The 12434-nt window shown below is 41.2% G+C and overlaps 1 protein-coding gene across 2 annotated transcripts in view; it reads right to left on the bottom strand.

Moving 5' to 3' along the window:
• LOC139542599 (metabotropic glutamate receptor 4-like) overlaps positions 1-12434 on the bottom strand; it is a 277141-nt gene that overhangs the window by 74968 nt on the left and 189739 nt on the right. For both annotated transcript variants that reach the window (XM_071348230.1, XM_071348238.1), the window contains exons 4-6: positions 7110-7245; positions 6206-6360; positions 5231-5371 (exon numbers count right to left, since the gene is read on the bottom strand). In XM_071348230.1, coding sequence (XP_071204331.1) covers positions 5231-5371; positions 6206-6360; positions 7110-7245 — 432 coding nt within the window. The remainder of the gene's footprint in view (positions 1-5230; positions 5372-6205; positions 6361-7109; positions 7246-12434) is intronic.

The raw sequence follows: 12434 nt of genomic DNA, 5'->3' as shown, positions 1-12434 counted from the left end.
TATGAAATAAATAAAGATCCAGGTTACGGCTGTGATAATTGTGGTAAACTGTGGTAATTGAGCGCCATGCACCCAAATTGGACAGACAAATCGCAAGCTTAGGACTATAAGGTTCTATCTGCAAAAACTGTTGTGGCTGGCTTCTGGGTTAAGTGGGCATTGTGTCAAGAAGCAGTGCGGCTTGGTTGGGTTGTGTTTCGCAGGACGCATGGCTCTCAACCTTCGCCTCTCCCGAGTCCGTACAGGAGTTGCAGCGATGAGACAAGATTGTAACTACCACGAAATTAAGGTGAAAAAGGGGTAAAAGTAAAAAAGTTGATGATTCTGAGATAATTGGCTTTGAAGTTCTGAACCCTCATTGGTTTGAATGGTTTTAGCAATTATTTTGAACGTAACATGAATTGGTGTAGAATATAGGTAGAATATAGGTAGAATATAGGTAGAGAACATTGAACAGAACAATGCTATGTCAATAACTACATTTTGACAAATATCCAGATAGAACCTTTTAGCCCCAAGTTCTCTAAATATTGCCACAGGTTGGCTGATGCGGTTGGGCTGTGGGGCAGCCCAGGAGCGAGAGAGGGAGTGATACAGTATACCTCTCTCAGGCTGAGGCATGGTGGCCCACACACACACACTCACTTGGTATTGCCTCTCTTTCCTAGCAAAGCCTCTCATCTCATTGCAGAGTCGGAGCACACCCACACACTCCCAAGGCTGGCTCGCTGCCTTTAGAGAAATCCATTCAGACTAGGAGTAGCAGCACAGCAAGGTCGTGTCCCTCTACCAGGGTGCCACAGAAAGGAGTTAGTGATTCTGGGTCGGCTCTGACCCTGTTAACCTCTGCATGCTCGGGTTTGGCACCAGGCCACATCTCCCTTCATCGTCTATAAAAACTTGAACTTCATCCATAGTCAATCTTCATCCATTTTTTCACATGAGAACATCTCCCCCTATGTGTGCCTTGGGAAAATGTAGGATGTTTCGGTTGATGAACACTCCTAAATCATCTGTCCTGACGTTGTCAACTCAAAACCTCCAAGCTGGAACACATGGATAGAAAAACAGGATGTTGTAAACATTTTACAAACTGTTCATTAGAGACACGTGAGACCATTCTGGATCTCATATGACATAAGTTTGGTGAATTAAAACCATAACTTATTATGGTAATATCACATGGTTATGGAGAAGGATTCAGCCATTGTGTCTGTGTTGCTATGCTGCTTGCTGTGTTGCTATGCTGCATGCTGTTCTCCCCTGTATTAATTAGACAGAGGCATCAAACCCCAGGAAAGGGAGCTGGGACCCGTTCTACCTTTCTGCTCCTCTCCACATTAATCAATATCAGCTGTGTATTTCACTCATTCACAGATAAAAGACTAGTCTACCAGTCACTCACTCACACACTCGCTCTCTCTTTGATCACTGTGAGCACACAGAGCCCTCCCAGGACATTGATTATTCTTCACTCATACCCCATGTGGTCTGCTTAGCACCTTGAAGACAGGTGCAAAGCCTTCACCAGCACCACCAGAGGCACCTGGAGAATTCCTGAAACGTTGCACGTTGAGAGGGGATTGCAAAGCCAAAGAAGTTTATGACTTTCTGTCTGCTACGTCAACAAACTTCCACACAGCCTTAGAAAAACAACACCCCATCATATTTCTGGCAAACAGAGCTGTGCAGGCAAGGTATTTAACTCAGACTGCCACTCACATAAATCCTTCACAGCCTTTTCACATGGCAAAGCTCTTCATCAGATCTTCATCTTATCTGGATTTTTCTCTGCACATTTAGCTTCTTTAGCATTTTTTCACCCCAAGCAATAAGCAGAATGATCATTAATTTGGTTCTCTCCAGCACCTGAACTAGTTGGATGTGTCTATTTTTCCATATGTATTGATTAGTCCCGTACAATACTCATAGAAAGTGGATATTTTCTTTATTTAACTAGGCAAGTCAGTTAAGAACAAATTCTTATTTACAATGACAGCTTTGTTCAGGGGCAGAATGACAGATTTTTACCTTGTCAGCTCAGGTATTCGATCCAGCAACCCTTTGTTTACTGGCCCAATGCTCAAAACACTAGGCTACCTGCCTCCCCAATTAGGCATGGACTCGCCCACAATGGGAAAATATAAACAACTAAAGACACGTTCTCATTTTTAGAGACAGGTTAGTGCTACTGTAGCTAGCAAAATAGTGTAGAATTGATTCCTAACTAACTGTAAGCAATTTTAGCTAGCTAGCTAATCATCTTGCTAAATGTGAGGTGAAACAATTGACCTATTTACTGTTACTTAGCTAGTGCAAATCTCTTTGCTAGCAAACGGGACAATGTCTCCAAAACTGCTGGGTGTCTATAGCAATGTTTACTTTTGACATTCTTGATGTCTCCACTTTCCAAGCACATTGTAACTTTTTAGATGAAAAAGACAGGGCAGGCTTCCAACTGTGTTGTCATGTCATCCATATGAGACCAAGGCTTCAGCCACAGGGAGCAATGCGGATGTCAAGAAGTGTAAAAGAATAACATTCTGGCACACATGATTTACCCCTTCACAATAACATGTCTGTTGAGTTTGTATCCCTATTCCAGAGCATCTATGCCAAAATTTATGGGGTAAAGGTGTAAATGGAATGCAGACTGTTCCATTGACCAGTCTGGCGCACATTCAACAAATCTGATCAAACAAAGTGGATATTCGTCAAATCCATCATGATTTATGTATTGTAACAGGCCCACAATGTTATTTTTTTCCGCTGCATACCATTTAGAAGTTGTCCCTTTTCAGGTTTAGAAGAAGTTACTGCTAAATGCTAACTCCCGTTTGTATACATAAATTGTTGGTGGTAGTCAAAGTATTTTTTAACTGTAGGGCAGTTGATTGGTGATGATGACATGAACATATGTTGGGGTTGACAACCATACAAATTTTATATGCCGATTTTTACCTTATCATGGTGTGAAATACACATATAAACAATAGCCTAAATGTAGGCTAATTTTGTTGGGGGCAATGAGGAGATTAGGGATCTTTCCCCATTGGCCCTTTCCCCCACACGTTTCCATGGCAATTCCATTGTTTTGGTGAGTTCGATTGACCTCTTTACCACATCTACGCCTCAAGACCAATCTATCTCAGTGTGTAACGCCCATGCATGGATGAGTTGATGAGTCAATGAGCTGATGAGTCAAGGTTGATGTCCCAGTTCCCCAACCCTTCCTCCTCCTGGTCCTTCTAGTGAATGAAGTCATCAAGCAAACTTAGTTCAACATTAAAAGACAATGTGACTGAGACTGACACAAAGCCTGTCCTTCAGTTTGCAATGTATATCTCTCCAATCCCTACTCAGATCGTTCAGCTTATTGCTGACTTGTCATAGTGGAAATTACAAACTTTAGAAGCCTTTTTAAACCTTGAATGCACTACTATTTGCATGTATTGCTGCAGAGGGAAATGATCTGTGACAATAGTGATCAAATTAAGATAAAGATCTGTAGCTATATCCTTGGCTTTCTGACAGGGGTTTTTCTTCTCCCAGATCTGTTCTTCACACAGAGCCAGTTCATCCATGAAAGAGCAATGCAGTAGATAGTGGCACTGAGAGGATGTGACTGGCATTAGTCTTCTGTTTAGACGGATGACATTGATCTGTTGAAATCTTATTTTGCCATATTTTTCCCAATAGATACCTAAGACATGTCTGCTTACTGACCTCACACCGTTTTTAATTCTTGATTTGTGAATTACTGGCCTGGGTGAGGAGAGATGGCCTCTAATCCACTTGTAGTTAGATTCCAGTTGGATGCCTTGCTACACTCCCAGAAACAGCAGTGCTAGCCTAAGGACTTAAAACCCAAACAGTACCTAATAGAAAATAAAAGGGGAGGAATTTCTTCTGTTAGTGCAGCTTTTGCCAGTTTTGTTGTATATTGCGAGAATTTGATTGCTGTTCCATGTAGCAGTGTGATTAAACAAACACACAATTACAATGTATTCCCTTTGTTGGCTTCTACTGAAAGCCAATTAGAACATGACTATGAATTATGCTCACTTCATGAATTTTAAGGATGTACATTTGCTACATGTGAATTGAATGTATGTGAATGCCTATTATATGATACAGTATTTTGTGTTCCTTCATACACTGTATTTATGTCAGTAACTGCATTTTATAATTGAGTGACTCTCCAAACCCAGGACAAAAAAAGACCATGATTTGGGAGGATTTTCACAAAATGTAATATATAGAATAGTCCTTTGGAGGAAGGATTGTTTACATATATTTGACATGTGTATCTAAAAGCATACTTGAGAAATAATTCATCAAAGTTGGCATATTTATAACATTTTGGCCTTACCCAGGCCTCCTTTAAGACTAATTATATATGAACATATGACAACGGAAATCACAACAGGCATAATTTGATTTTAAACCCGTAGGGAATAACAAGACTATATTAGCATTTTGCTGTTAATTGCATTTCAAACCATTATCATACCACTAGCCTTATGTCACATACAGCTGGATTCTTAGAACACCTAGAGAGAAGGTGGTGAGCTCCAAGTCAAGATTGAAAGCCTGGGGTGAATTTGTGACGATCAAACAATCTCCAGGACACGAAGACAGAACATGCCAGGACACATCTGGATAGCATATGGTATTAATCCTGGAAGTAGAGATGTTTAACCACGCAGACCTCTACTACCCTGTTCTGTTGCCGTCTCCAGGTGGGAGGACAGGCAAACGGTCTACTCAGCCGAAACACAAGGCCCTAGTAATACCTCATCACAATCATTTTTAATCTAGCTCATGTTGTACCTATAGCTTTAGATGGTGTACAACATTTTGTCATGTATCATAAGCCAAGGGCCACATCATTCTATGATAAGGACAGAGGGTTTTCCTGGTTCAGTCACATGGTCAGGAAAACAGCTGTTTCTACCTGTGAAACTTTACCATTTTCTAAAGGTAGTTGAGATCAGTAGAGCTGCAATGTGGGCCTGTAACCCGAAAGGTTGAATCCCTGAATGGTTTGAATCCCTGAGCTGACAAGGTAAAAATCTGTCGTTCTGCCCCTGAACAAGGCAGTTAACTCACTGTTCCCCGGTAGACCGTAATTGTAAATAAGAATTTCTTCTTAACTGACTTGCCTAGTTAAATAAAGGTAGAATTTAAAAAGATAAAATGTTAGAAAAGGAAAGGAGAATTGTCTTACTTGTACATTTCTTCAGCCCGGACCCTTTCTTCAAAGCGTGTCGGCTTAACTTGCAGGCGAAGTTGTTCTCCCAGTACTCAGCAAACCAGATATTCCTCCTGTTGTTCTCCAGTGTGCGGCTGATGAAGTAACGATCAAACCCTGGAAGAGATCGATCAGATCATTGTCATCATCAGTGCACTCACTCTGGCAACAGTGTCCTTGCCAACACAGTTATTGACATGTGGTGGAATGTAATGGAGCATTGGGGTAACACTTTTAACTATGTTTTTGACAGGGTGGGTATTTCTTTAACAGTGAGTGTATTGAAAATGGCTGATTGTGTAATGACCAGAGTTGTGGCTTGGCTGGCAGACTGAGTAGATAATGACAGAGGTCTGGACAAGGGGACTGATGCTAGCACAGGACAGTAAATGCTTTATATTTTCGGGCTTGGAAGTGTCCTGTGTTAAGATGACCAAGATCTGGTGAGACTTGTTAACAGAGATATCTCTATGGCTGTATTTACACAAGAAACCCAATTTTGACATTTTGACCAATTATTGGCAAAAGATCTGATTGGTCAAAAAACGAAATTAGTGAAAAAAAGATCAGAATTGGGATGCCTATGTACGTTGCCAGCTGCTGGCACAATAACGCACTACTGATCCATGTCAACGTCTCGTCTGTAAAATAAACATAATGATAAATCCATTATTCTGTAATCTACAACAATTTAATTTATCTCAGTCCCTTTATCCTTGTACATTTAGGGAAAGCTACACAAGATCTACCAATCAATCAATCAAATCAATCAAAGCCAATCTAAAAGTTCATAGCAGCAACCTAAAAGCTTTCTTTGTTCCCCTGACATCCCCCCCAACAATTAATGAACTAATCAAGCAAGCAATCATTCAGTCAATCAACCAAATCAATCAATCTGCCAATCTAACATTTTTCCCCAGCAACCTTAAAGATGTCTCTATTCCCCCTCACCTCTGATGGACTGGCGTTTGGGCAGGATGGTGACTGCTCCCTCTGCCATCTCCTCCTGGTGTAACACTGGAGAGATCTTTGAGCCCCAGCTGTCTGAGCCCACCCAGATGAAATGGCCAGTCTGGTTGGCCTTCTTGGCTGCTTGGAGTAGCCGCCTGGTACAAGTGGATAAACACATTTAGCTACCAGTAATACATGTGATATTATGGTAACACTTTCTATGAACCAACTGTTAGGGCTGTACTGCATTAAGAACTACACAAACAACAATGACTTATATAGTACACTGCGTTCATGATTCAACTTGAATTCACTCATTCTTACCTCTGTCCTATCCATAGTGAAAGGTGAAAACTAATTTGGATCCCATTGTATTGGTCTGGCTGGTCTGCCTAATACAGAATGTGATGTGTATGTATGGTCTGGTGTGTTGTGTGCCCAGAGAAATCATCATCATTTTTTTACCAGAAAATGTTAACAATAGAACTATAGCAAATACTTTCTCCAGGTTTTTATGTTTTTCACCTGAGTTTTCTAAAGCAGGCTTATGGCAACATTAGACATCCAAAGCTGATTGCACAGTGGCTGGTAACATTGACTAACGTAAGGACCACGAAAGGCTAAACGATTAAGATAACTTCCAAGTTTATCCTGTTGTCACTAAGATAATGTGTGGAAGCATATTAACATGAGTTACCGATGGAGAATCTAAAAGGGGGAATTATGACAGCGCTCGACCAAGGCATAATGCATAATTTAAATGTCAAGCTTTTATTTCTGCCGATTGATTCTTCTCCCTTTGATTGATAATATTTCATGCTGCGTATTTCTTATAATGAACATTTGTATGATTTTAGTATACTTCATATTCAACTTGTCAATGCTACGATGATAATACCCTTACCTGATATCATCCTCATTGGCGAAAATAATGACCACCCTTGCATTTGGGTTTTCTCTTAGTCTGCGAATGACCTTATCAAACTCTCCCGGTTTCGCCTCCCGGGGAATCTTGACCGACTGAGAGATGCACACACCTCCTACAACAGAGAGAAAGAAAACACAAAGCAGTTGAGTGGCAGGTTAAGCACTGGATTGGAAGGTTTTCACTTTTCACAGAAGCTCAACTTGAGCTATCAGTACACTCTGAGAAAAGAAAGTGCTATCTAGAACCTAAAAGGGTTCTTCGGCTGTCCCCATAGAAGAACCCTTTGAAGAACCCTTTTGGGTTCTATTTAGAACCATTTCCACAGAGGGTTCTACCTGGAACCAAATAGGTTTATCCTATGGGGACAGCCGAAAAGCCTTTTTTCTAAGAGTGTAGGTCACCAGTAAGTGCAGAACTCTCAACAACATTGTTCTCTCTGAGGTTTGTGACTGTATGAATCCTTCGGCTTCACTAAATCCACCTGCTGTGAAAACATTTGCATCTGACGCCCAGTTACTGCCCAGTGGGGGGCAGAGAGGAAATCTGACACATAGGACTTCACTTGATCCATGTTCATTTTGAAGATACCCTTACCAAGGACATCTTTAATCAACACACTTAAACCACAGGGAGGAGAACAGCTTCAAATGAAATATGGAAATTAGAGACCCACTATACCAAAGCAGAAATACACACAAGGTGATGATGAAAGCAATGACAGACGTCACATACTAAAACAATATTTGCAAGTAGTAAATGTTATGGTAATTAGATAGCGGTAAGACAATAGGGTTATAATCAGTGGCGTGTATTCATGGATGCTTCTCCAAATATTTGACCAATTAAAGATGTTCCGTCAATTCGCAAGTGGCTGAATCTCACCGGAGAAATCATCCGAGCGCCCCTCTGTCTCAGTATGTGTAGCCCATGTATCTGATGCTGTCTGGAACAAAAGAGTATGACATGTTTCCACCGCAACATTTCATTGATTGATGTCAGCAATCATTTGGCCTCCCTTGATAAAACAATTATAAAATAATTTGCCAATCAGCATTGAGCTGAGCTCAAGTGTGGGATTGTCCTGGCGCAGCAAAACACCCCCCAAGGGAGGCCAGTTTGGATTTGGCTTCACACCAACCAAATAATCTCCTAAGCAAAATTTCACCATTGTCAAAAAAATGTGTCTAGAAATCGAACCTTTCCTAAACCATGGCTGGAGATGAGGATTAGGACTTGTGGTTTTGACAAAATTCTCTGTACAGACCAATGATTCTGACGGCGATTCTGATCTAACCATAAATTCATATGTTGTGCCCCTGGCCTGAGGTGATAGAAGTTCAATATGTAGCCTAGATGTAGCCTAGTAGGCTCACGCTAACTAACTAACTTTGCTGGTTCATTGTTGCCCATGTGAGCAAGTGAGGCTAGCAAGCATTTGGGCTAGGTAGCCTATGAAAACTAAAACTAAAAGCGTACAGAGCTATAGACCGTTTTGCCATCATGAAAGAGAGTGGGATGGCATTGGCGTTCAACTATTCTACAAGTGTGTGCGCATGCACGCACACACACACAAACACACACAGAGACAGACAGAAATCAGTACCATGGACAACCACATTATATTTAGCATCATTGATTGGACTAAATTGTTTTTGGCATCTTACATTTTTTTGTATTGTGTATTAAACCAAGCATATATAGCCTTGTTGATTTGATGATGTTTAAATGTATATGTTGAAATGGTGCTGGAATAGCGGAGGCAGTGCTCCTGTTGTCTTTGTGCTGACTTGGGGTAACTCTCTGTGGTTCTAAATCAGTAGTTGTTTAGTAAACTGTCGAAAACATTAACTGACCATGCTGTAGGTGATAACTGTTTGTGACATGCAATATTTGCTTTGTGGACTTCACCGGACAGATGTTGTTCTCCGGTTTTGTGATGAAACAAACAAATGCCTAGTTCAATTTAACATAGTTTAGCTTGTTGTTAATCCACCTGTCGTGTCAGATTTAGAAAATATGCTTTACAGCGAAAGCAATCCAAGCGTTTGTGTGAGTTTATCGATCACTAGACAAAACATTACAAACACCTAGCAGAAATGTAGATTGGTCACGAAAGTCAGAAAAGCAATAAAATTAATCGCTTACCTTTGATGATCTTTGGATGTTTGCACTCACGAGACTCCCAGTTACACAATAAATGTTCCTTTTGTTCGATAAAGATTATTTTTATATAAAAAAAACTCCATTTGTTTGGCGCGTTATGTTCAATATTCCACAGCCTTAGGCAGGTCATCAAGGGTTGACGAAAATTCCAAATAGTATCCGTAAAGTTCGTAGAAACATGTCAAAAGTTTTTAAAATAACATCAAATTGATCAGAAATACAGTGTCGACATTGTTAATGTTGTAAATGACTATTGTAGCTGGAAACAGCTCATTTTTAATGGAATACATAGGCCCATTATCAGCAACCATCACTCCTGTGTTCCAATGGTAGGTTGTGTTGATCATGAGAAAACCATTTTGCAATTATGTTAGCACAGCTGAACACTGTTCTGATTAAAGAAACAATAAAACTGGCCTTCTTTAGACTAGTTGAGTACCTGGAGCATCAGCATTTGTTGGTTCGATTACATGCACAAAATAGCCAGAAACAAAGAACTTTCTTCTGAAACTCATGTTCTGAGAAATGAAGGCTATTCCATGCGAGAAATTGCCAAAAAACTGAAGATCTCGTACAACGCTGTGTACTACTCCCTTCACAAAACAGCACAAACTGTCTCTAACCAGAATAGAAAGATGAGTGGGAGGCCCCGGTGCACAATTGAGCAAGAGGAGAAGTACATTTGAGTGTCTAGTTTGAGAAACAGACGCCTCGCAAATCCTCAACTGACAGCTTCATTAAATAGTACCCGCAAAACACCAGTCTCAACGTCAACAGTGAAGAGGCGATTCCAGGATTCTGGCCTTCTAGGCAGAGTTGCAAAGAAAAAGCCACATCTCAGACTGGCCAATAAAAATTAAAGATTAAGAGGGGCAAAAGAACACAGACACTGGGCAGAGGAACTTCACTGTTGACGTTGAGACTGGGTGATCCTGATTTCGGTAAACCCCCATGAGTTGACCTTTCCTTTGAAAACCCCAAAGGTGAGCGAGTTTGTAGGACCGTTGAAGGAAGAGAGCTTCCATACAGTTGACAATTCGATGCCTGGGGAGCAGCTGATTTCTGAACAGAGTAAAGATGTTTCCCTCTCCCTTCTTTTTGCTGAGATATGTCCATAGTAGGAATTTGATGAAGCTTGTGTGGGTTACTTTGACAGAGATGGTGGTCTAATGAGGAAATGGCATTCTCGCACCACTTCTGGGCAGGACGATTGGCCAAGTGTATCTCAAATTGTTGTTCCAGTTATGCTTCGACAAGAGATACTGAGGTTGGCTTACGATGGTAGTATGGCAGATCTTGTGGTCAACAAGACATATGACCATATCTTGCATATTTTCTTCTGACCTGGTCTGAAACAGGATGTTGTGGCTTACTGTAATTCCTGTCGCATTTGTCAGCGGACGGGTAAACCAAACCAAGCTGTACCGGTTGCACCTTTGCAACCAAATTCTGCTTTTGACAAACCTTTCAGCAGGGTTCTAGTGGATTGTGTTGGTCCTTTGCCCAAAGCAAAGAGTGGTAACCAGTTTCTCTTAACCATTATGTGCACCGTCACTTGTTTCCCTTAGGCCATTCCACTAAGGAAGATCATGAGAGGGAAGGTACTACGGATATTGCAGGAGATTCCCCTTGAAATCAGACATGTCTGTGTTACGGAGAGCTTGGTTGCTGAGTTTCTTTTAAGGGTGGGCAGTCAATAAGTTTAGTGCTTAGTCATTGTGTAGCCCTGGCTCCAAATGTATTTGGACTGTACGTTTTGCCATTTTGGAGAGGAGTTTTGTTTTGGTTGGGATCGTTCGAACAGGACGAGAGTTGTGGGAGCGTACGTGAGATTTTCAAAATTTCGGAGTTTTAGGCAATTATTATAAAAACAAAAAAAATCGATCTTTAATAAATGTGAAAAAAAAGTTGTGTTTTTCGACATAAATCAAATCAAATCAAATGTTATTTGTCACATACACATGGTTAGCAGATTTTAATGCGAGTGTAGCGAAATGCTTGTGCTTCTAGTTCCGACAATGCAGTAATAACCAACAAGTAATCTAACCTAACAATTCCACAACTACTACCTTATACACACAAGTGTAAAGGGATAAAGAATATGTACATAAAGATATATGAATGAGTGATGGTACAGAACGGCATAGGCAAGATGCAGTAGATGGTATAGAGTACAGTATATACATATGAGATGAGTAATGTAGGGTATGTAAACATAAAGTGGCATAGTTTAAAGTGGCTAGTGATACATGTATTACATAAAGATGGCAAGATGCAGTAGATGATATAGAGTACAGTATATACATATACATATGAGATGAGTAATGTAGGGTATGTAAACATTATATTAAGTGGCATTGGTTAAAGTGGCTAGTGGTAAATTTTTACATAATTTCCATCAATTCCCATTATTAAAGTGGCTGGAGTTGAGTCAGTATGTTGGCAGCGGCCGCTAAATGTTAGTGGTGGCTGTTTAACAGTCTGATGGCCTTGAGATAGAAGCTGTTTTTCAGTCTCTCGGTCCCTGCTTTGATGCACCTGTACTGACCTCGCCTTCTGGATGATAGCGGGGTGAACAGGCAGTGGCTTGGGTGGTTGTTGTCCTTGATGATCTTTATGGCCTTCCTGTGACATCGGGTGGTGTAGGTGTCCTGGAGGGCAGGTAGTTTGCCCCCGGTGATGCGTTCTGCAGACCTCACTACCCTCTGGAGAGCCTTACGGTTGTGGGCGGAGCAGTTGCCGTACCAGGCGGTGATACAGCCCGACAGGATGCTCTCGATTGTTCATCTGTAGAAGTTTGTGAGTGCTTTTGGTGACAAGCCGAATTTCTTCAGCCTCCTGAGGTTGAAGAGGCGCTGCTGCGCCTTCTTCACAACGCTGTCTGTGTGGGTGGACCAATTCAGTTTGTCCGTGATATGTGTACACCGAGGAACTTAAAACTTTCCACCTTCTCCACTACTGACCCGTCGATGTGGATAGGGGGGTGCTCCCTCTGCTGTTTCCTGAAGTCCACAATCATCTCCTTTGTTTTGTTGACGTTGAGTGTGAGGTTATTTTCCTGACACCACACTCCGAGGGCCCTCACCTCCTCCCTGTAGGACGTCTCGTCGTTGTTGGTAATCAAGCCTACCACTGTAG

The sequence above is a fragment of the Salvelinus alpinus genome, chromosome 2 (genome assembly GCF_045679555.1).
Source record: "Salvelinus alpinus chromosome 2, SLU_Salpinus.1, whole genome shotgun sequence".
Lineage (NCBI taxonomy): Eukaryota > Metazoa > Chordata > Actinopteri > Salmoniformes > Salmonidae > Salvelinus > Salvelinus alpinus.
This window is presented reverse-complemented; position numbering and strand designations above follow the sequence as displayed.